General features: G+C 47.4%; 1 protein-coding gene across 1 annotated transcript in view; it reads right to left on the bottom strand.

Moving 5' to 3' along the window:
- Positions 1–1,925: 1,925 nt before the first annotated feature.
- Positions 1,926–25,106, bottom strand: part of PABPC4 (poly(A) binding protein cytoplasmic 4) — a 54,642-nt gene continuing 31,461 nt past the window's right edge. Inside the window, exons 7-15 of the mRNA XM_082248512.1 lie at positions 10,936–11,031; positions 10,337–10,609; positions 10,169–10,256; positions 9,627–9,743; positions 9,243–9,361; positions 7,912–8,005; positions 7,698–7,828; positions 2,545–2,645; positions 1,926–2,068 (exon numbers count right to left, since the gene is read on the bottom strand). Coding sequence (XP_082104638.1) covers positions 2,559–2,645; positions 7,698–7,828; positions 7,912–8,005; positions 9,243–9,361; positions 9,627–9,743; positions 10,169–10,256; positions 10,337–10,609; positions 10,936–11,031 — 1,005 coding nt within the window. The 3' untranslated portion in view covers positions 1,926–2,068; positions 2,545–2,558. The remainder of the gene's footprint in view (positions 2,069–2,544; positions 2,646–7,697; positions 7,829–7,911; positions 8,006–9,242; positions 9,362–9,626; positions 9,744–10,168; positions 10,257–10,336; positions 10,610–10,935; positions 11,032–25,106) is intronic.

Raw genomic sequence — 25,106 nt, 5'->3', positions numbered from 1 at the left:
CCCAAAGATCACTGTGGCTGAGCTCCAGAGATGCAGTCAGGAGATGGGAGAAAGTTGTAGAAAGTCAACCATCACTGCAGCCCTCCACCAGTCGGGGCTTTATGGCAGAGTGGCCCGACGGAAGCCTCTCCTCAGTGTAAGACACATGAAAGCCCGCATGGAGTTTGCTAAAAAACACCTGAAGGACTCCAAGATGGTGAGAAATAAGATTCTCTGGTCTGATGAGACCAAAATAGAACTTTTTGGCCTTAATTCTAAGCGGTATGTGTGGAGAAAACCAGGCACTGCTCATCACCTGTCCAATACAGTCCCAACAGTGAAGCATGGTGGTGGCAGCATCATGCTGTGGGGGTGTTTTTCAGCTGCAGGGACAGGACGACTGGTTGCAATCGAGGGAAAGATGAATGCGGCCAAGTACAGGGATATCCTGGACAAAAACCTTCTCCAGAGTGCTCTGGACCTCAGACTGGGCCGAAGGTTTACCTTCCAACAAGACAATGACCCTAAGCACACAGCTAAAATAACGAAGGAGTGGCTTCACAACAACTCCGTGACTGTTCTTGAATGGCCCAGCCAGAGCCCTGACTTAAACCCAATTGAGCATCTCTGGAGAGACCTAAAAATGGCTGTCCACCAACGTTTACCATCCAACCTGACAGAACTGGAGAGGATCTGCAAGGAGGAATGGCAGAGGATCCCCAAATCCAGGTGTGAAAGACTTGTTGCATCTTTCCCAAAAAGACTCCTGGCTGTATAAGATCAAAAGGGGGCTTCTACTAAATACTGAGCAAAGGGTCTGAATACTTAGGACCATGTGATATTTCAGTTTTTCTTTTTTAATAAATCTGCAACAATGTCAACAATTCTGTGTTTTTCTGTCAGTATGGGGTGCTATGTGTACATTCATGAGGAAGAAGAATGAACTTAAATGATTTTAGCAAATGGCTGCAATATAACAAAGAATGAAAAATGTAAGGGGGTCTGAATACTTTCCGTACCCACTGTAACTATCTTATCGGGACAGGTTTTGGAACCAATGCAAGAAGGGGAGGATCTGTGCATACAGGTTTAAACTGCTTTCTGCTTTTTTTACACAATGCAGAGGATTAACCCCTTAGGATCCACAGTGAGTATAATAAGCATGCTTTACTATACAGACCGATTTTACTGATGTGGGTTTAGTAACACTTTAATGCATTCTATACATTAAGGTAAAAAACCTTCTGTGCTGCAGCTCCCCCCAGACCTTCTCTTTACCTGAGCTCGATCCAGTGATGTATATGAGAGATGGGGTTCCAGCCGCTCTCTCCTCATTGCTTTCAGTGGGGGAACCCAATGAAGAGGAGGGGCCTGGAGCACCAGCAGGGCACCCTAGAACAGGAGGTTTGAGGCTGCTCTGTGCAAAACGATTTTACAGAGCAGGTAACTATAGGTATGTGTTATTGTTCTTTATTGGTCATATAAAATGGGTGTATAAAAATTGAGATGGCGTGGCACAGAGATGCTTATATTTTCCAGCATGGTCATGGGGTAGATTTTATATAACAAATAGAATGGCCACAGTAAGGAAAAGTAATGCAGAGGAGTTAAAAAAATAAAACAAAAAGTGGAAACATGTCCAGAAAGTGACTACCTGCAACAATGCAAATTCCAGCAATGCACATGTATACCAGCATACCTTTCATTAAAAAAAAAGTAGGTAGAATCCCTACAATTCATACCACTTATGTGTTTTACATTTCAAGAATCAGTCAGAAACATGCAATTTTTGAAATCTTTTATTACATCACTGAGAAACCATTTGGATGTTATATTCAAACCTCTCCATATTTAAAACGGCAAAATCCTTTGCAATCTGAAGAAAACTAGGATTTCCAGTGAAAGGATTCTAGAGGCGCTCACCTAAGAGGTGACTTATCATCCCAACAGCATAAAGCGACATAGTGCATAGTCCTCATGTTTAACAAACGAGACAGTATCTCTGGCAGAGATAAGCAGCATGTAAAGGAGACTCCTAGTGGAGATTTCCCAAACACTCCAAAATTCCGAGATTTGGCTTCTGTATTCCCTGCAATGAAATATAAAATTATCATGCACTCAATCACAAAAAAAAGCACAAAGAAGGTAGGTTATTCATTAGGGTGGTGATTTGCTTTAATGGTATTGGTGAATGAGCTCAGTCTGTGTGGAGGCTGCATCTGAAGAAAAACTAAGCCTATTCCAAAATCACACATCTTATACAAGGCTGATTTATGAAAACTGGAGTCAAAGCGGAATGGTTTCCTAAGACATATTCCTTGTTTTATTTTAAATCCGGACTTGGATTGTTACATAAATCACCAGTCCCATGAATATGCAACTGATTGAGAAAAGATAAATGCTGACGCATAAAGCAGTTTCTATATTCTCACAGATGTCATGAATTACTTTTAGCGCGCGAGACATCGAGATATCTATATATCACTACGTACTTAACACTGATATTATTTACTTTTACATCAGTGGGGTGAGATGAATAAACAGTTAATAAGCAAGCAAACTTACAGATTTGTCCTGCTTCAGGAGGTAGCAGCAACGATTACCACCTTCTGAGCAGCATCTTTCTTGGCTTGGTGAGCTTGCAAAACAGCAACTGCTTCCTCCACCTGATTAAGGTAAAAATTAAGCTATATGTATCACTAAGAACTGATGATCAAACAGCAAGTCATAGTTGTACCTATTGGTGATGTCAATACTACTGCACACAGCAGATTTCTATGTTTAACCACTTTAAAAACATGCCAATTCTGACATCTCATAAATGTAAAAAATTTTATTTTTTGCTAGAAAATGACTTGGAGCCTCCAAACATTATATATTTTTTTTAAGCAGAGGCCCTGGAGAATGAAATGGTGGTTGTCACAACTTTTTTTTAGGTAACCATATCTGTGCAGCCGTTTAAAATGCAAATTTTTGGGGGAAAAAAAAAAAAAATGGGATTTTTGATTGAGCCACAAACCTCTGCAATTTTCTGTTGACCTGAGAAGCCAACAGATCCACCTCCGGAATGCCCCATGGGAGACAACTGATGAAACACCTCTGGATGAATGGACCACTCCCCTTGGTCCAACGCCTGCCAACTGAGGTAATCCGCCTACCAGTTTTCCACCCCGGGAATGTTTATTGTGGAGATGTCTGGAAAGAACTGTTCTGCCCACCTTAGAATTCCGGCTACCTCCAGAGCCGCAAGGACACTTCTTGTGCCACCCTGGTGATTGACATAAGCCATGGCCGTGGCATTTTCTGATTGAATGCGCACTGGACATCGTTAAAGATGATCCGTCCAATGTTCCAGGCACAGTCCGATTGCTCGGACTTCCAAGGCATTGTTTGGTAGTCTGGACTCTTCCAGTGCCCAGATCCCCTGAGCACCTCCCCTGCCGGACAGGCTGGCATCTGTGTTGACCACTGTCCAATACAAGGGAGGAAGGATTTGCCCAGCCAAAGCGCCGGAGACCAAAGCCACCATATCAGGGACTCTTTCGTTCCCTGGCTCAGCCGGATCTGATTGTCCAGAGACTGCAGAGTCTTTTCCCATTTGGCCAGAATCTCCCTTTGCAGGGGCCTCGTATGGAACTGTGCAAAAGGAACCGCCTCAAAAAAAAGGTAGACCGCATCAGGCCCAGCACCTGCATGCAAGTGCGGAGGGATGACCATCTGCTGGACAGCAGGAGACGAAACGCAGCCTGCAGTTTCTGGAGTTTGTCCAGAGGAAGGAGCACTCTTGCTAAGGTCGAGTCCAGAGTCAGACCCAGATAGACCAACTTTGTGGACAGAACCAGAGCAGACTTCTGAAAATTCAGAATCCAGCTGAACTCCCTCAGAGTTAGTATAGTGATTTCCAGGTTTTCCACCAGAGCAGTAGGAGACTCCGCTCGCAGAAGGAGGTCGTCCAAATAGCCCAGCACCATGATCCATTGGTGTAACAATGCTAACACTTTTCGTGAAGACCCAAAGAGCAAAGGTTGAAACCAAAGGGTAATGCCATAAACTGATATTGCTCCCCTCCCACAGCAAAGTGGAAGAAGCGCTGGTGAGCAGCACATATTGGAATGTGAAGGTAAGCATCCTTGATGTCAATAGAGGCAAGAAAATCCCCCTGATGCAGGGATGCCACCACTGTGCGAATGGACTCCATTCTGAACTTCTGCACCCACACAAAGCATTTCAGTGCCTTGAGGTCCAGGATTGGACACACTTTGCCTTCCTTCCTGGAAACTGTAAACAGATTTGAGTAAAAACCCTGAAAACGCTCTGATGTCAGAACCAGGACAATCACCCCTTGAAGTAACAGGTCTTGTACTGCCCCCCGAATCACTCAGGCTCTGGGGAGACAGAGGAGGCCGTGAGGGCTCTTTTTGCTAGCCTGTTGCCCAAAAACCACCTCCACCTGGGACATAAAGGACTCCAGAACCACCATCAGTGCACTGATGGATGGTTGGGACCCGGAGGGCCCACAGCCTCAGAGGGGATCAGGTGGGGAAATGTGCTCCAAAGACTCCATGAGTCAATAGGGGGTCCCCACAAGAAAAGGTGTAAAAACACTGCTAAGGGACACCCCCACCGCTCCAGCAGTACCACTCGGTCGCCAGTAATAGAGCACCTATTCGATCCTCAGCAGAGAGGCAGAGGACCCTACCAGACTCACCACCCAGCAGAAACAGGCACCTGCAGCCACCAGGATAATCTGCACTCCACTTGAGGCAATCAGGAAGTGAAAAGACCCAGGAGTCAGCACCAGGGGATGAGGAGGGGCTCCCACCACCAAAATCCCCACCCACAGGGCTCCACTGTCATGATCACCGCCATTTTCAATGGCAAACCACCACAAAATGGCCACTGGACTACACAAACATGGCCGCCGTGCATTGAGCACACAGGCTACAATAAACCCTCGAGGCTCCCAGGAGAGATCCCTAGGCCTCAGAAAAATGGGCCAGGCAGGAAGGGGGGCCCTCACCAGGTCGCCAGTGGCACACCCCCATCACCAGCACAGCATCCACCCGGGCTGTGGACCAGGCCACCCTATAGCCCCAGCGTCGGTAAAAGGGGGGGGGAGAAAGGGAAGAGGGGGGGGGAAAGGGAAGAGGGGGGGGGGGAGAAAGGGAAGAGGGGGGGGGGAGAAAGGGAAGAGGGGGGGGGAGAAAGGGAAGAGGGGGGGGAGAGAAAGGGAAGAGGGGGGGGGGGAGAGAAAGGGAAGAGGGGGGGAGAGAAAGGGAAGAGGGGGGGGGGGGGGAGAGAAAGGGAAGAGGGGGGGGGGAAAGGGAAGAGGGGGGGGGAGAAAGGGAAGAGGGGGGGGAGAAAGGGAAGAGGGGGGGGGGAGAAAGGGAAGAGGGGGGGGGAGAAAGGGAAGAGGGGGGGGGAGAAAGGGAAGAGGGGGGGGGGGGAGAAAGGGAAGAGGGGGGGGGGGAGAAAGGGAAGAGGGGGGGGGAGAAAGGGAAGAGGGGGGGGGGGAGAAAGGGAAGAGGGGGGGGAGAAAGGGAAGAGGGGGGGGGAGAAAGGGAAGAGGGGGGAAGAGAGGGGGCAACATGGCCCGTGGGGACCACCAGACCAATGAGGGGGGTACCTAACGGGAAAGATAGGAACCCAGGGGTCTGACTGTCCCATGGAGGGGTCATATGCAAATTCGCAAGTTAACTCGCAAGCCAGCCCACGTCTGGTGGGGCTATGTCGTGGCTGACCTAGCCCCACCGGATGGTGCTGCGGAGCCAAGGTCTGGGATGAACACTGGATCTAGATTATCCAGCCCGCCACCCAGTCCGGCAGTTGATTTTAGATCTCAGGGGAAAAAAAAAAAAAAAAAAAAAAAAAAACAAGAAAAAAAAATTCTATCCAAAAAGAAAAAATTGCCAGGACCACAGATCCCAGAAAGGAACTAGGTCCTTCCTGCTGACTATGCAGGAAAAAACTGAGTACCTATAGCAGAGAGAGGGAGTATACCCCCTAGGACTGCCCATAGGCATAGCCAGACTTTTTCCGCCTAGTGTCCTACTCCTGTAGGGGACAGTCTAACCCAATGGTTAAGAAAATCAGGAGCTGTGCCCGTCAAACGGAAAAAAAGGCATTTAAAAATTTTTTTTAATGACTTTTAGTGCATACAAAACACAATGCCTTGATTTTTTGGTAAAATATAAAAGACGTTACACCGAGTAGATATTAAGGTCACTTTAAAGCTGCGTATGCCCATGCAACCGCAACTACGGTACCTGAAAGTTTCCATATGTAACGCTTTAAAAACCTGTACAGGTGACTAGTTTAGAGTTATGCAGGAGGTCTGAAGCTAGAATTATTGTTCAAACTCTAATTGCAACGATACCTCACGTAGTGCGATCACCAATAACATGCGTATGGGTCCTATGTGCTCACCTTTTAAAATGTTATTACCTAAAAGGATAAGTTCACCTTTGTGAAAAAAAAAATATATATAATTTTTTTTTTTTTAAACGAGGAGTCTGCAAAGTATTGCACCCACATTCAGCAGATCATGGGTGCAATGCACGACCCCTGCAAACTGTGTAAGAGGTCTGCTCATACCTGGTAGGGACAGTTACACACTGACAGGAAGAAACCACCTAGAGTGCTCAACAGCGCCCTGGTAGGTCATTGAGAACTACAAGCCGACAGCTGCAAAGGCATGAATGACATGGGCAGAGCCTCGCACAGCCACTTACATTGCGACAGCGAGTATAGGGAGAAGATCCTCAACTCACTGTCACTAGAGGCAGTGGGTCAAGCAGAGGCTGCAGCAGTGAAAACATGCTACATGTTCCACCCTAAAAAAAGTGGAAAATGTAATATCTTCTCAAAGGTGAACTTATCCTTTAGTTTTTTTTACATTGTTGCTTTTAATTTTTTTTTTTTTATTGAGTTTTATTGCTATTAAAAGGGATGAACAAGAAAAACAAGCGATGGAAAGCAGGAGAGGTGACAGGACAAACTAGTTAAACAAGGACAGAGATGTGTCTTCTTTCCGATTCTCTACGTTCTCCCTCATTGGCAGCCTTTGAACTTCAGCACCGTAAAGCTTCTGTCAGCCTTCCTCTCTCTAGCTAAGCCAAGTCATACAATCAAGGATGTATATAATTTTATTTTAGAAAATGACATCGCTTTTGAGAATAAGAAGAGGGGGAAAGTTTCCAAAGAAGAAGTAACTTGCTCTGGGCTTTAACAAAATGATGGCCTTTAGCAAGAAGAAAACGCTGGAGAGAATATACAGCACATACTAATTTTGGTATCAATATTGTGGATTGTATGTTCTTTTGTTAAAGAACATGGTTATGGCTAAAGTTCCGCTTTAGGTCTCAAATGCAGAAGTATGAAGTTTAGCAGTTGTGAATTCTTTATGACTTCCCTTATTTACATGCTTGTTCCACATTAGTGTCTCAGTGTTGAAGCCAGAGGCAGCCAGGTAGGGGACATTAAGAATTTGGTTAGCCTCAGTAGTTTGCTCTATACTGTTTTCTCCTGAATTGGGACACACTTTGCCAGACCTCAGGAAAACAAAATAACTTGGACAAATTGTTGGAGTGCAATGTTAGAATATGGTCGAAAATTATAGGATTTGTGTTTTAAAAAGATACTATGTAGGTTGGAAAACACTGTTTGGATTTTTTGACAGAAAACAAAAGTAGGTTGTTCAGTAGACCACAAACACTTACTTTAGAGCGCAGAGACTCTGGGGATTCCAGCATATGTAGCAGCTCTGAATTGTCAATCTCCAGCAGCATTCCTGTAATCTTACCCGCCAATGAGGGATGCATGACTTGAATGAGAGGGAAGAGACGTTCTCCTACAATTAAGGAGAGACAAGAATTACATATACACACACACCAATATACAAAGCATTCCTGCAGACAACTGGGTGTCACTTGCCCAACATCTGTTTTTGTTCTTGGGGTGGAGCAGCAGCTAACATTGAGGCTGTAAGAGGCTCCTGTCCCTGTACATGGACTGCAGGTTGAGGTGTCTGCTAAGAAAAAAAAAAAAAAAAAGATTAAACAAATGAAGTGCACTTTTTTTGCAGGAAAAAAAAAGTTCTTTTTTTGGAGCCAAGAAAGCAGATTGCTGATGCCATGTGGGTCTCCTGGAGACTGTGTGCGCTGTCTGCACCGTACATCGCACATTCATGGAGCCCCACACAGCCACACTGTTTTCCAAAAGTGACAATACAGGGAACTTCTCCCCTTGCTACTGTCATAGGGAGAGAGAGAGAGAGAGAGAGAGCGCAACAGAACATGTTACATGTTTTACCATAAAAATGGGTGGAACATGTAACATCTTCCCAAAGGTGAACTTATCCTTTCATAAAATGCACTGAATTGTTATATCTACTACAAACAGTAGGGACAGCCAACTAATCAACATTTAAATTTCATATTTTCTTCTAAAATGTTCCAATTAAAAAATACAAATGTTAAGACATAGAAACATTTTTCCACGGGAAATGGGCATTTAACTATTGAAAACCAACAAATGCTAATGGTGCAAATACCTTCATTTCACTTGGTATTAGCGTCCTTTATAATAAAACCCATACTAGGAAAGACAGAAGCACTAGGAGCCAAAAAAGTGTAAAGACTAGTAACCATAAGGCGATTATCGGCTGTTTCAACAAAAACCAGCCGACATTCGGCCTGTGTGTACACCAGCCTGTCCCGACAGCCAGCCAGCTTCTGTCAAATGGGCACGCTGGAAAGCCAGCAACTGATCAGTGCTGGCAGCCAGAGGATGTGAGCGCTGACCACTGTTCTGGTGGGGGCAGTCCCCCTGGTAGAACACAATAGTTCAGCAGGGAGATCGATGTACTAGCATCCGATAGTTCAGCGAAGCGAGTGCCTTTTTTTCCATTTCGCTCACTGGGTTGAATAAAAAAAAAAAATAAGTGTGTACCAGGCTTAAGGATAGGAGTATATAATCAAAGCTTTTCCTAACAAAACTGCTATTCTAAATCATTGGTTCTTACTGGGTCATGAACATTTTGTCTATTTTGCATTGGTTATTTAGGACTGTTTAAAAAAAACAAAAAAAAAAAATCCAATTAAAAAAAAAAAAAAAAAACTTTATGCAATGAGTGTACAGTGAAGCTGTGTCCTTAAATGTGAAGGCTTTTTTAGACCTATTATACAAGACATAGTGGGGCACTGTGTAGAGCAACCTAAGTCCATATTGAGCACAGAGCTTAACATATATTCAGTAAAACAAACCTGAAGTGGTTGCACTCCAGGAAGTGGACATCGTGTATATTTGTACTGAGGCACAGGTCGGGATGGTGGAACAGTAACTGGCTGACGAGGTCCCATTGTCTGGGTAGCAGAAGAAACCCCTATGAAGAAAAGGAAGGAAATTAGAGGACTGCATTTCTTCAAAGATGGAAATAAAATCTTCTATGCTCACAAAGGCAAACTAAAGCAAAATAAAAGTGTGTTGCAAAGGTGTAGAGACGGAACACAAGGTGCAACATGCTCTATCTGGATTTCCTCTGCTATTATTTTCGCACAGAAAGCAACTCTTCCCCGCTCCACGGAACTGGGACAGGATAAGTTTATAGTGCTCTTAGAGAAAACACAGAAATGAACAGATTGCCTTACCAACTCTCTGGGCTACGCTGGAGATACCACGTGTGCCCTGAGAACTCGAAGGTGGGATATGGCGTATTGACTGGCGGGGACCACTCTGTCGCACTGTGTTAGGCATGGGCTGAAAGCCTGAAGAAAAAAGAAATGTAAAAAAAAAAAAAAAAAACCCCACACCAACATAAAACAAACTGGGGAAAAAAGTTAAATGTGCCGAGCTTGTGAGTAATGAACAGATCTATATGTTGTCTATCTGCTGAAATCTACCTCTATCTCTTTTACCTACAAAACCTCTATCACGTGTAGTCAAAATATTTTACAAATAAATGCTAAAGGTGTTAACACCCATGTTATTTTTATCCAACAAATAGAAATGGTAGCACAGTCACCTAGTGAACAAAGAGGACCTACTGTATATTATCTTCTTACAGTGATTACCGGGGAGAGAAAAAAAAAAAAAACGTATCCCATCAACAATTAGGTTTGTCAGTGACTTGCCCTGTAAGAATGCTTCTCAGGTGAGCGATCCATCTTTTGGGAATCACACAACTGCTTACCCTGAGGACGTCCTGCTTGCTGCCATCGTGGGCCAGGGCGCATTTGAGCTATATGATTGGGAGCATAGTATGCAGGTCTGCTTTGAGCCTGAAAAGAGAAATGCAATTACAGAAATGTAGGATGATGCACATTAAACCTATAAGGGTACATTCATATACCAAACTAACCTGTGGAACTGCTGGCACAAAGTACCCTCCAGGAGCTGGTTGAAATTGGCTAATTAGAGTATTGGCAGGCAGGGCCCTCATTCCAGCTATGCGTTGCATATACTGATTTGTAAGATGAGCTTTTCTTTCTTCCTTTCTTTGAGCCAACGCTACATAAAGAGGCTTTGAGCCTACAATTCTTCCATTCATTTCAGTGACTGCTTTAGTGGCTTCTTCAGGAGAGGAAAAGCAAACAAATCCAAATCCTTTGCTGCGTCCATCTTCCAGCATTACCTGAAAGAGAAAAAAACTCATATGATTGTAGTTAAACTCAAAAGGTAGGGCTTTTACGTGTTCAGAATTACTTGGTACATTTACACCAAGCGAAGGTTTGCATGTGGCAAAGGTGTAGAGACAGAACACAAAGTAAACCATGCTCCGTCTGGATTTCCTCAGCATTTCTTTTGCACTGGAAAACCTCCCCCTGCACTACACAGCAGGGACAGGATGAGTTAACAGTGCACATTTCATGACTGCCAAGGGGCTAAATTTACAGATGACATGAATAAAGCAAAATGCCCACCAATGGTTTCTATTCCACAGCAAAGAGCTCCTCATACCTTGGCACTTGTTATTGACCCAAACGGGGAAAATTCCTTCCGAAGCTTCTCATCATCGATTGTGTCATCCAGATTTTTAATATATAAATTTACACCCTGGGAAAAACAAAATAAACCAACTATTAACATGCATAAGGAATTGCATAGCTATAACAGATAAAAAATATTGTAGAATACAAGTTACCTACATCAAAAAACACTTATAGAATCAACTAGGAAGCTGGATGAATATCTGGAAATACAAATGTGATAAACCCAAAGGTGATCGTTTAGCAACAGGTGGAGTCTGAGTGAGTTTTGACAACACGGACTTCTGCTAGGTGTTGGGATACCAACTCTGTTCCTATCCAGTAGGGGACGTTTTGAGTGTTTTCAACGGCTCCCATTGTGTTATTAATACTACAAAATAAATGAGAGCCCTACAGGGACAGCAGGAGACTGTCACAGTGGCCACAGCAGGTCTACAGAGTCCAAAGCACACATCTAACCAGGAGATGTGGTTGAGGGCGTGGCTAAGCTGCACTTTGTATGTCAAAGGATGCAAACAGCCTGGCTGAGAAGGCGCCTGCACGGGTGCACCCTCAGAAGCAGAGAGCGCTGGCGGGGTCTCCAGATGGGGAGACAAGGGACTGCTCTGTGCAATACAATTGCACAGAGCAGTTAAGTATAACATGTTTAATGAAATCTTTTACTTCATGACAAACAATTTTACCTAAAGTTTGGAAAGCAAAATTTCTATTACACTGAAATGCGATTCTTTATAGAGCCTCAACTCCAGGAGAAAAAAAACAGAATTTTTGTAAAATCTTACCTGTAAAAATTCCTTTCTCTGAGTCCTCCGACAGTCACCGCCTCTTCATATTCGTCACAATGGGGTTATTGACCTTTGCTCTGTAGGAGTAGCTAGGCAACAGAATATGTTAATATCAAATCTTTTAGCATACCCCACCCCTAGGGGGTGGTCCCCTCAGTCAATACCCTCCTGCTTCCTGCATTCCTACCTCAGTTTCAGTAGTATAGCAGTAGAGTACATAAACAAACCCCAAAAGAGGGGCGGGGGCGGCGACTGTCGGAGGACTCAGAGAAAGGAATTTTACAGGTAAGATTTTACAAAAATTCAGTTTTCTCTTACGTCCTCCGACAGTCGCCGCCTCTTCATATTCGTCACAATGGGGACGTCCCAAAGCAGTGTAGACATGAGGGGTGGGAAAACAGCAGCGCCTAAAGCAACGCAATACCCACATCAGAGAAAGGAACCTTACCAAAGGAAGGAAACCAACTGGGCAACATGAAAAAATTTGCTCAACAGGAGCAACAACCCAGGAAAACAAATAACCTAGGGATAAAAACATCCCAACAGCCAAGGGTCCAAGAAAAAACAAGGAACCCTAAGGCACTGCCGCACAAAGAACCTTGCGCCAAAGGAAGCATCTGCCGATGCCTGAACATCCACTTTGTAGAATTTTGAGGTGTGAACGGACGACCAAGTCGCCGCCTTACACACCTGGGCCACAGAAGCCCGATGATGACAGGCCCAAGACGTACTCAGAGATCTTGTAGAGTGCGCCTTCACAGGCATGGGGGGGAACTTTCCCCTTCAAAGCATAGGCCTGTTCAATGACCTGTCTGATCCATTTGGCGATGATAGAAGCCGACGCTTCCGAGGCCCCTCTGGAAGGACAAATAGAGAATCCGTCTTGCGAAAGGATTCAGTCGATGACAGGTAAACCCTGATCGCCCGAACAACATCCAAGGAATGCAAAGCCACTTCCTTCGGATGTTTAGGCTTTGCACAAAGCGAAGGCAAGACAATGTCCTCATTGAGGTGAAATTCCGAAATCCTTTTCGGAAGGAAAGACGGGTTAGGTCGCAAGACCACCTTATCCAAGTGAACCACCAAATACGGAGATCTGCAGGACAAAGCAGCCAGCTCCAACACCCTACGAGCTGAGGTGATTGCCACCAAAAAGGCGACCTTCTTGGACAACATAGACAACGAGATCTCCCTGATTTTTTCAAAGGGAGCATGTTGCAACACGGACAGAACAAGATTCAAGTCCCATGGAGGCAAAGGCTCCCTCCTAGGAGGGACCAGATGCCGTACCCCTTGAACAAAGGTGCCAACCAAAGAATTAGACGTCACAGGGCGTTGAAAGAGAACGGCCAGAGCAGAAATCTGACCCTTAATCGTGGCCAATGCCAAACGCTGGTCCACGCCCGTTTGAAGAAAAGCCAACACTCTTGATACCGAGTATGAGCGAGGGGAATACCCCCTGGACTCACACCAAGCAAAATAGGCCTTCCAAGTACGGTAGTAAACCTTCCCCGAAGAGGACTTTCCAGCCTTGATCAAAGTGTGAATGACCTCAGGGGAGAGACCCCTATCCTTCAGGATCTCGGTTTCAACAGCCAGGCCGTCAAAGAAAGCGACTGTAAAGCAGGATGGAATATCGGCCCTTGAGACAGGAGATCTTCTCGAAGAGGCAGACGCCACGGAACGTCGACCGCCAGATTCACGAGGTCTGCGTACCAAGACCGGCGAGGCCAGTCTGGTGCCACCAGAATCACCGTTTTCGGTTCCGAGGCCAACCTGCGAAGGAACCTGGACAGCAGCTGAATCTGTGGAAAGGCATACAACAGGCGATACTGATGCCAGGGCGTCACCAACGCGTCCGAGGCGTCTGCCCGAGGATTGCGCGTCCTTGCCACGAACCTTTCCACCTTATTGTTCAGACGAGACGCGAACAGGTCCACAGCTGGGGACCCCCACTTCTCGCACAACATCAGGAAGACATCCGGGTGAAGGGACCATTCTCCCTGGTCCAGGGTCTGGCGGCTCAGATAATCCGCCTGCCAGTTCTCCACCCCCGGAATGTGAACAGCAGACATCGCCGGGACGTGCGTCTCGGCCCAAGATAGAATGTCGGCTACTTCCCGCGCTCCTCGGGCACTCCTGGTGCCCCCTTGGTGGTTGATGTAGGCCACCGCTGTGGCATTGTCCGTCTGCACCCGAACCGGACGGCCCTGCAGCCTGTCCGACCAACGCCGAAGGCAGAGATTTATCGCTCGCAATTCCAGAATGTTGATCGGAAGGAGGACTCCCCCTCCGACCAAGTTCCCTGGGCGGACAGAACGCCCAGAACACCACCCCAGCCCGACAGGCTGGCATCCGCGGTGATCACTGTCCACGAGAAAGGGCGAAAGGACTTGCCCCCCGACACCGCCGGGGACTGGAGCCACCACAGAAGGTCCCTTCTGGTGCGATGACTCAACAAAATCTGGAGATCCAGAGACTGCGGTCGTCCGTCCCACCTGGCCAGAATCTCCCTTTGGAGACCCCGCATGTGAAACTGGGCAAAGGGTATCGCCTCGAAAGCCGAGACCATCAATCCCAGACACCTCATGCACGTCCGGAGGGACGAGCACTGAACGTCCCTGAGGGACCCGACTTCTTCTTGACGCTTCCGGAGCTTGTCTTCCGGCAGGAAGACCTTCGCCTGAACAGAGTCCAGGATCATTCCCAGGTAAGGAAGACGAACCGACGGACACAGCGTCGACTTTGGAAAATTTATCGTCCAGCAAAACTCCTGTAGCGTCTGCATCGTGACGGACAGGTCGCTCACCAGACCCTGACTGGTCGCAGACCGAACCAGAATGTCGTCCAGATACCCCAGGACCGAGATGCCCTGGGCTCTCAAAGCCAGAACCGGCGCAAGCACCTTGGTGAAAACCCGCGGAGCCGAAGCGAGACCAAAGGGTAGCGCCACGAATTGGTAGTGATCCTCCGCAATGGCGAATCGAAGGTACTTCTGGTGACCCTCGAAAATGGGGATGTGAAGATACGCATCCTTCAGATCGATAGAGGCCATGAATTCCCCCGGAACCAGGGCAGCCACCACCGATCGCAGGGATTCCATGCGGAACTTGCGAACCCGCACAAAGCGGTTCTGAGCTTTCAAGTCCAGAATCGGACGTACCTTGCCCTCCTTTCTGGGCACAGTGAACAGATTGGAATAGAACCCCGAAATCTGTCCCTATGAGGCACCGGAACCACCACTCCCTGAGCCCGCAGGTCCCGCACCGCCAGGTGCAGATCCCGCAATCGCTCCAGAGACATCTGAAGATTTGAGGGAAAAAATCTGCCCGCCGGCCGAGAGAGAAACTCGATCTTGTATCCAGATCGAACGATTTCCTGAACCCACCCTGTCCCGAACGCGGGCCAGCCAGGGTTGAAGAAAACCGAGCAAACGTCCCCCCACCCCAGAACTGGGTGAGGGCGCCCCTTCAGGCCGCATTGTTATGGGCAGCGGAGCCGGACTGGCCGGACTTCTGCTTACCTGCCCACGGCTTTTTCTGGGAGCCTTGTCCCTTGAAGGGCTTGCCCTTATAGTGCGACCGAAAGGCACGAAAGGACCCCTGAGAGGGCCTAAACGAAGTATTCTTCTTACCGCGAACAAACTTAGTCTTGTGAGTCTGGGGCAAAAGAGTGCTCTTACCCCCAGAAATACACTTTATCAGAGTATCCAAAGATTCGCCAAAAAGGCGAGAGCCCGCGTAGGGCAAATTAGCCAAAGTCTTGCGAGAAGATTGGTCAACAGACCAACATTTCAGCCAGATCAGGCGACGGTTCAACACCGCCACACTCTGGAGACGCGCAGCCAAAGGGACCATATCCAAGTCCGCATCACACAAGTACATGACACCCTGATGAATCTGATCCACCATAGCCAATGTTGACGGCAAAGCAGAGTCAGTCACCAGGGTGCGCCTGAGCACCTGCGTCCAATCGGCAATAGCCTGGGCTGCCATAATGGAAGCAAAAATAGGCTTCAGCATAGAGCCCGCAACCGTATAAGAGTGACAGGCCAGAGACTCCAATCTCCTGTCCGTAGGGTCCCGGAACACCGGGGTATCCTCCGCAGGGATCGCAGTGGATTTATAAATCGCCACCGCGTGATCCACCTGAGGCGGGGCACACCAACGCTCATCAGTAGCCGGTGTAAAAGGATAACGCAGCTTGAACCTACTCGGCACAGCAAAAGGCTTCTTTATATTGCGCCAATGCTCCTCAACAGCACGCTGAAATTCCGTAGAGCAAGGAAAAACCTGCGACATTGTGCGTTTCCTTTGCGTCCCGTATGAGGACATCAAAACAGGAGGACATGGCTCATCCTCCAAATGCAGCGTTTGCTTGATAGAAGCAACCAACTCATCCATGAGTGCAAGCTCTTCAGACGAGCCAGGGGGAGAATTATCAACCCCTTCCACCTCAGCCTCCCCTTCAGACCCCGCAAGGTCTAGAGATGAGCGAGACCCTGAGAAGGGCACTCCAGCCATAGCATCCCCATCGCCCTCTGAATCAGAGGAAATTGACACTCTGGGCCTTTTTGTGGATCAATCAGCCACCAGCATCTGCACCTGAGCAGCTAAGTTAGCCACAATAGTAGCCAGATTAGCCCCCTCGGGGGAAGCAGCAGCCCCTTGGCCCCCTACCAAGGAGGGGGGAAACTTGCTTTCCTGAGAATCCATGCCCCAGTAGACTTAGGAAAAAAAGGAGTACTGCCCCTTTAAGATTGCGGCGAGCGTAGCCCACCGCACTCACAGAATACACTGACCCCCACAGGGATAGGAATACAAGGCAAGGAATACAGGAATATGGAAGGGTAAAACCTGGAGGGATCACACAGGCTGCTGCACCGATCGCTGTCCCAGAGGAAAAGGAATTGATGCAAGGACATGAGGCCGGATCGATCGCCGCCAAAATGGCGGCGCTTGGCGCCAAAAACGCCGCTCTTTCCACACAGGACCGGCCACCATAGCTTGCTGCAAAAAAATGGCGGACCGCAGCAGCAGACGCCGCACAGTATGCTCCAAAAACGTTGCACAAGCATGTCACACACAGCATACAGCATGTCTCACAGAACTCTCAGCCTGTTACACAGAGCAGAGCAGGAGAGCCCCCCCCCTCTTCAGCCCACAGAAAGGCAGCTCAACGTTTTTTCACAGACATGCAGGGTCCCACAGTCCCAGACTGACACCCAAAACAGACAGGTCCCCACACAGAATACACTTACCATCCGGATGGCGTGGGGAACCCGCACAGGCGATCAAACCGCTGCACTAGGGACAGGGAGAGTCGCAGCCAGGACGCAGTGGAACTGCGGTGCGAAACCGCAAAGGGCGTCCGGTGAGGTAGCCACCTCACCGCAGCATCCCTGCAGCGAACAGGGATGGGTCGTTCATATATGCCAGGGAAACCTGAGCTGAACGCTCGATGGCAGGCTGGGAAGCCACTGGCCCTGAACCCCGGATACCCAGGGAGCCCAGCCCGAGACCCAGCTCCGCATGATCATCTTCATCCGAAGAACTAAACTAATGCTGAAAAATAACAGCTAAGTAAAGAAGAGAAAACACTTGAAATAAAATCAAAAAGAGAGAATAGAGGCTGAGACTGAAATCCCAGCACAGGATAAGCCTGCTAACTCCTGAGCTAGACAATTGAAACTGAGGTAGGAATGCAGGAAGCAGGAGGGTATTGACTGAGGGGACCACCCCCTAGGGGTGGGGTATGCTAAAAGCTTTGATATTAACATATTCTGTTGCCTAGCTACTCCTACGGAGCAAAGGTCAATAACCCCATTGTGACGAATATGAAGAGGCGGCGACTGTCGGAGGACGCAAGAGAAAACTGATTTTGTCTACATACTTACCTGTGAAATCCATTAGGGTATTTCATGGGACACATCGCAGGCTATATACATTACTATCTGGGTTATGCGCCACTTATAGGTGAATGAACACTGACCGACCAAAAAAAGACAGGAATTCCCCCTCTAAATAACCCACTCATACAGGAAGTACTTCAGTTTTGTAGCAAGCAATGAACCCCCCCCCCCCCCCCCCAAAAAAAAAAAAAAAAAAAGAAGAGGGGAGGGACCGGTATCTAGTGATGTTCTCCAAGAAATTGATTTTACAGGCATGTACCGAAAAAAAAAAAAAAAAAATCTAAATTTTCTTTATTGTACATCATGGGACACAGAGCAGGCTATATATACACATTACTGTGTTGATGTCCCAGAGCAATCTCTTTGAGGAGAGGGAGACACCACAAGAAAAAAAAAAAAAAAAAAAAAAAAAACACCATCAGTCTATACAGCAGCCTGTAACACTACAGCCAAGAGCCGAATCCTCTGCCGCTCCAACATCCACTTGATAACATTATGTGAACATATGTACTGCAGACCAGGTGGCAGCCTTACAAATCTGAGCCATAGGTGCCCGATAGGAAAATGCCCAGGAGGCTACTATACCCCTGGTGGAATGAGCTCTTACCCTAAAGGGAGGAGCTTTACCCTTAAGTCCATAGGCCTGAACGATCAATTGGCAAATCAAATGGGAAATGGAGAAAGGTAGAATATCCCGATTTAAATGAAAAACCAGAAATTACCTTAGACAGAAAGAACAGAAAAGGTCACATCACCAACTTATCGTGGTAAAGGATTAAATATGGCTCTCTACAAGACTGAGCCGCCAATTCGAACACCCTTCTAGCCGAAGTAATTGCAAAGAGAAAACACTTGCTTCGGTGTCAAAAGAACTAATGGAATTTCCTGCATAGGTTCAAAGGGCTGTATGTAGCACTAACAAAACCAGAAGTCCCAAGGACACAGATAACTTGACAAGAGGTACCAACACAAGTTACATCCTGAAGAAAAGTCCAGACCAAAGAGTGTGAGGCTAAGCGTCTTTAGAAGAACAGATAAGACCGCAATTTTCCCCCCAATTGTTTCCAGGGCTAGTTTCATCTCTACGCCAGACTGAGGAAAGGATTCACCCAATCATGTATTTCCAAGGATGCCATCTTCAGGTTTCACACCAAGCAATTTGGGCCTTCCAGACCCAGTGATAACTCTTCCTGGTGACCGCCTTCCTCGCATTCAGAGTAGACACCATCGGCCCTGAAATGCCACCATCTTTTAGCACCCTGCCCTCAATAGCAATGCTGTAAAATTTAGGGACTGTAAATTAAGGTGGAATACAAGTCCTTGAGAGAGTAGATCAAGACGGACGAGTCCATGGTTCGTCTACCACCAATCTTACATCTCTGAAAACCAGGCACTCCGGGGCCACAAGAATGATCAAAGCCATACCTCCTTGAATCCTGTGCAAGTGTGACAGAAGAGAAATCGGGGGAAATGCATAAATTAGGGAGAAGTGGGTAGAAGGAACTACTAGAGCATCTACTCCCATCGCAAGAGGATCCCTTGCTCTGGACACAAACCGTTGCATCTTATTGAACCTGGATGCCAACAGATCTACATCGGGTGTCCCCCATCACTGGCAAATTTTCAAAATGCCTTGGGGAGAAGGGACTATTCTCCTGGGTGTATTTGCTGGCGGCTGAGCTAGTCCACCTTCCAGTTCTCTACACCCGGAATATAGACTGCAGACAGAACTGGCACATGCCTCTCCCCCAAAGTCGATGCATAGCTTACCTGAGCCCAACGGCTCTTGGTGCCGCCTTGGTGGTTGACATAAGCCACTGCTGTAGCATTGTCGGACTGAACCATTATCAGGCAATCCTGTGCTCTGTCTAGAACGTCAGAGGCAGGCACACTGCCCGCAGCTCTAGAACATTGATGGACAAACATTGTTCCGCAAGAGACCACCTTCCCTGGACTATGGAGTCTTCCAGAACTGCCCCCCAACCAGAGAGACTGGCATCAGTATTCACCATCTTCCTAACTACTGGAAGAAATTATTTCCCCTGCGTCAGATTCTGATCTACCAATCACTGAGGCTCAGCCAAACCCTGGGGGATAAAGAAATGCAACAATCTAGAGCTTGAACCCTTTGGTTGCAAAATGACAGAATGTTTGGTTGTAGAGGCCTGGAATGAGATTAGGTATAGGGAAATGCCTTGAATGAGAATACCATCCTCCCAAGCAGACTCATGCAGAGCCGAATGGAGGGGTGCTTTTTGCCCCTCACCTGTCCAACTTGAACCTTCAAGGCATTGGCCTTCCTTGCAGGCAGAAACACCTTTGCCTGGGCTGTGGTTAGAACTAGTCCCAAGTACTCCAGACACTGGATTGGTTCCAAAGCTGACTGACATTATGATCCAGCCCAGGCATTTCAAGAATTGAACCGTGAGATCTACATTCCATTTAAGGTCCTGTAGAGATTGATCCCTGAGCAGGTGGTCATCTAAACCCAACACCAAGATCCCTTGAGACCTTAGAAGTCCTAAAACTGGTGCCAGGATTTTTGTGAAGACTCGGGGAGCCCGAAAGGCAGTGCCACAAACTGCAAATGACGATCTATCGCCGAAACCTCTGATAAGCTTGAAAGATTAGCACATGCAGGTATGCATCCCCGATGTCAATGGATGCCAAAAAGTCTACCTGGAGCGAGGCCACCAACTAGCAGATTCCGTTCTAAAGAACCAAACTGAAAGATAAGGGTTCAAAGCCTTTAGGTCAAAAATAGGCCTTATGTCCCCGTTTGGTTTTGGAAACGTGAACAAGTTTGATTAGAATTCTGTAACCCTCTTGGCCGTTGGAACCTCTACAATCACCCCTTGAAGCCTCAAGCGGTCTAGTGCCTGAAACAGTAAGCGCTTTATTAGAGGCTCTGAGGGAATGCTGGACCTTAGAAAACACTGAGGAGGAGAGACTTGTAATTCCAGCCCGTACCCTTGAGACACCATTCACGTGACCCACTTGTCCTGTCAAAAGTCTCTTCAAAAGGAGGACTTGGCGCCAGCCTTCGAGTTCTTCTGGACCCAAGGTTTCTTTTGGGCCCGATTTTGAGGCCTGCTGCCTAAACTGCCTAGGGGCTGAAAAAGTTGAAGAGGCAGTCCCCGAGCTCTAATGACAGATGCTTGACCTTCCTCTTAATGGGAAGAAGAGCGTGCTTTCCCCTGGAAATTTTCTGGATATATTTATCCAGATCTTCACCAATCGTTCCCCATTAAAGGGAAAACCAGCCAACAACCTTTTGCAAAGGAAGTTCAGCCGACCAATTTTTTAACAAAATTCTGTGCATATGTACAGACAAGAGCTAAAAAAGGGAGACAAAGCCCAAGGTAAATCTGCCATATCCTCAGCAGAATCATCCTCCTGACTAGGCCTATTAGGCCGTTTGGTCTGATCCTTTAAGGCCTGACAAGCTCCAATTGCTGCAACTGCAGGCTGAATATAGGAACCAGCAAGAAAAATGAAAGCCTTTAATTGTGACTCCAATTTCGTATCAGCAGAGTCTTTAACTTGTCCAGGGGACAATGCACATGTCTTTAAACTCTTATTCAAGGAAGAGACTGCTGCATCCACAGCTGGTATGCTCCATTTCTTTACAAACTTGTCCTCCATAGGATAGAAGGAGAACCTCTTAGGAGGAACAAAAATTCTGTCTGGGTGCTCCCAATCAGAATACACCACTTGCTCTAATAGCGGGTGAAATGGAAAAAAAAGCCTGCGTGCTCTGAGGCGGCCCTAAAGACACCAAAGAGGAACACAGGGTCCCAGACTTCTTCTGGATGTAATTTAAATGCAGAACCATCTCCATCTCTGTAAGAGTGGATCAAAAGTCTTTGAAACTGGGAAGCTTGACAATTTAGGCATCTTCGGGCCCCGATTCCCCAGAAGCAGACTTCTCTGCCTGACCATCAGCTAGGTCATTGATTACTACATCATCCACCTCATCAATACATTCTTGTACCAACACAGGATTAGGAAAGGGGGGATCTCATGCCTTTTGCCACCCAGGTGACTGAAGCAATCATACCAGCAATTTTGTTTTCTAAACCAGCCAGAGCTGAGGATATATTGTCACTAGTAAACATATGCTGAGGCAGAGGCGCTGGTATTAGCCACAGTGCCAGACAGGCACAGAGGCTAAAACTGCCTGGTCGCCTCTGGTCTTTAAGGGGAAGCTATGACAGCAGAGCTCTGACTAGCCTCTTCAGGGGCTGCTGGTGGAACACATGTGCCTCTTGCTACCGCGCTCCCCCCACTCTGCTTTCTGCAAGAGTGCAATAGTAGCTGGGCTTGTGTGAACAAAAATAGCACAAATCTTTTAGCACAACATTCTCCCTGCAAGATTAATTCAGCATATATTACAGCCCCACAAAACACAACATAAAGTAAGGCTGCCACTTGCTAACACCCAGGCACCATCGTGCTCCCAAAAGGAATAGTCTGCTCCATGTTCCTTCATGCAGTTCCAGCCTCCCCGGCGTCAGGCACCACAGTGATCTGGCCGCCCACAGCTTCCTGATATCACTGCGCATGTGCAGCATCACCATGTGCATGCTCACGGAACCCACACTACTGCTCATGTGCAGTCCCAATGCACACACAGCATTCAGCCATCCAAATGGATCAGATAAACCAGTCCCCCAATTCCCAAATCGGCTTGGGACCATAAAAACTCAGAGAGCCTAACAACCGTGTCCATCACCTTTAAGACATTGGCAAAAACTGAGAGACTTCCTGTATGGAAGGGGTTATATAGAAGGGGACTTCCTGTATTTTTTTGGCCAGCTAGTGTTCATTCACCTATAGCTACTGCATAACCCAGATAGTAATGTATATAGCCTGTTCTTTGTCCAACTATGTACAATAACATTTTTTTTTTTTAAAAATGGGATTTTTGACTTGCTGTAAAATCCGTTTCTCAGATGTTCATTGACGGAAAACAGCTCCTGATATTCATAACCAATGGGTTATACTGTCCCCTACAGGAGTAGGACACTAGGCAGAAAATAATTCTGGCTACACCCATGGGCTGTCCCAGGGGGTATACTCCCTCTCTGCTATAGCCACTCAGTTTGTTACAAGCAGTGTCAGGAGAATTATAGCTCCACAGACAGGTGGGTGCTGTGTCCATCAATGAACAGAGAAATTAATTTTACGGTAAATCAAAAATCCCATTTTCTCTGTCGTTCATTGCCGGACACAGCTCCTGATTTTCTTAACCATAGGGACATCCCAAAGCAGTGTTAAACATGAGGGGTAGGAACAACAAAAAAATCCAAGGCTAAACATTAGCCAATCAGGCAACAGGAGTGCAAACAACTGGAGCCCACCTGAAAAAAAAAAAAAAAACACTCAGAGCATCAGGTCCTCCTGAACAGCAGCCTGTAAAACCTTTCGGTCAAAAGCAGCATCAGCAGATGCCGACACTACCACTTTATAAAACCTTGTAAAGTGTGCACAGACGACCAGGTGGCCGCCTTGCAAACCTGCATCACTGACGCCTGACAGAAAGCCCAGGAGACACTAAGCGCCCTATTAGAGTGCCCTTTGACAGGGAAAGGAGAAACCTGACCCGATGGAAAAGGCCTAAGCCTCCGTCTGATCCATCTGGAAATGGTCGAAGAGGAAGCGTGGAAAAGGATAACACCGCTCAGGCCAGTCAATGTCTACAATCCAAAGTGGGTGCTGAACCTCGGCTCGCCACCGGGAGAAGCATATATGAAGAAATTGCTCGCCCACCACCATGGGATCCAATGAAGAGAAAATTCCTTTATTCAAATAAATGGTACAAGGTACTGCAGGGTACTTTCCTACCCTGCTGTACCTTATTCCTTTTTTCACATAAATGGTACTTCTCTTCATTGGATACCGTGGTGGTGTGCGACCAATTTCTTCATATACGAAGAGGACGCGGACAACCCTTTTCAAGGTCCATCCGTGAGCACAGAGTAGAAAGACTTCGTAGCTGCCAGGTAAACCCTAACTGCACGGACCACATCCAAGGCATGCAAGGCCATTTCCTTCAGATGTTTAGGCCTGGGACACAGGGAAGGCAACACAATGTCTTAATTCAAATGAAAAGCAGAGACAACCTTTGGAAGGAACGACAGACAGGGGCGAAGAACAACCTTATCCCTGTGATTTACCAGGTAAGGTGAACGTCAGGATAACGCTGCCAGTTCTGAAACCCTGCGTGCAGAGGTGATAGCCACTAAAAAGGCCACCTTCTTGGACAGCGTAAGCAGGGGAATTTCCCGAATATTTTCAAAGGGAGGCTTCTGAAGTGCTGAAAGCACCAAATTAGGATCCCAAGGCAGCAACGGAGCACGCACTAGAGGAACCAAATGGTGGACACCCTGCAGAAGAGTACGGACCAGGGAGTGTGGGTAAAAGGTCATTCGAAGAAGACCCCAAAAGTCAAGACCTGGTCCTTGATGGTTCTCAAGGCCAATTTCTGTTCAACCCTCCTGTTAAAGGAAGGTCAAGAAACAAGCCACAAGAAGAGGAGCGAGGAAGAACCCCAAGAAAACACACCACGCAATATACATCTTCCACGTACGATAGTAGATCTTAGAGGTAGATTTCCTAGCTTTCAACAGTAGGAATCACTGACTCAGATAAACCCCTATCCTTCAGCACCTGGTGTTCAACAGCCAAGCCGTCAAAGCCAGCGTCTGTAAAGCAGGATGGAAGATCGGTCCTTGGGACAGCATATCCTCCCTCAAAGGAAACTGCCAAGGAAGGTCAGCAAACAGCCACACCAGATCGGCGTACCAAGCCTGGCCAGACCAGCCCGGAGCCGCTAACATGACCAGAATCCCTTCTGCCTTGATCCTGCATAGAAGTCTTGGAAGAAGCTTGAAAGGAGGGAAGGTGTAAATCAGACGACACTGACCCCACTGGGCCACTAGCGCGTCTGTGGCATCTGCCAGAGGATCCCTTGACCTCTGCACCTTCCTGTTGAGCCAAGACGCCAACAGATCCACCTTGGGAGTGCCCCACCAGAGAGACAGCTGATAACCACCTCCGAATGAAGGGACCACTCCCCGTGGTCAACGTCGCTGACTGAGTGAATCCACCTGCCAATTTTCCACCCTGGGAATGTGTACGGCAGAAAGGGCTAAAACGAACAGTTCTGCCCACCTTAGAATGCCTGCTACCTCCAGAGCCGCTAGGACACTTCTTGTGCCCCCTTGGTGGTTGACATAAGCCAGGGCCATGGCATTGTCCAATTGAATACGCACTGGATGACCCTGAAGACAATCTGTCCAATGATCCAGACACAGTCTGATTGCTCGGAGTTCCAAGACATTGATCAGGAGTCTGAACTCTTCCAGTGTCCAGATCCCCCGAGCAGAATTCTTGCCAAGGACACCTCCCCAGCCAGACAGGCAGAATCCGTGGTGACCATTG

This window comes from Pelophylax lessonae (genome assembly GCF_965119305.1).
Source record: "Pelophylax lessonae genome assembly, chromosome: 2".
Taxonomy (NCBI): Eukaryota; Metazoa; Chordata; class Amphibia; order Anura; family Ranidae; genus Pelophylax; species Pelophylax lessonae.
This window is presented reverse-complemented; position numbering and strand designations above follow the sequence as displayed.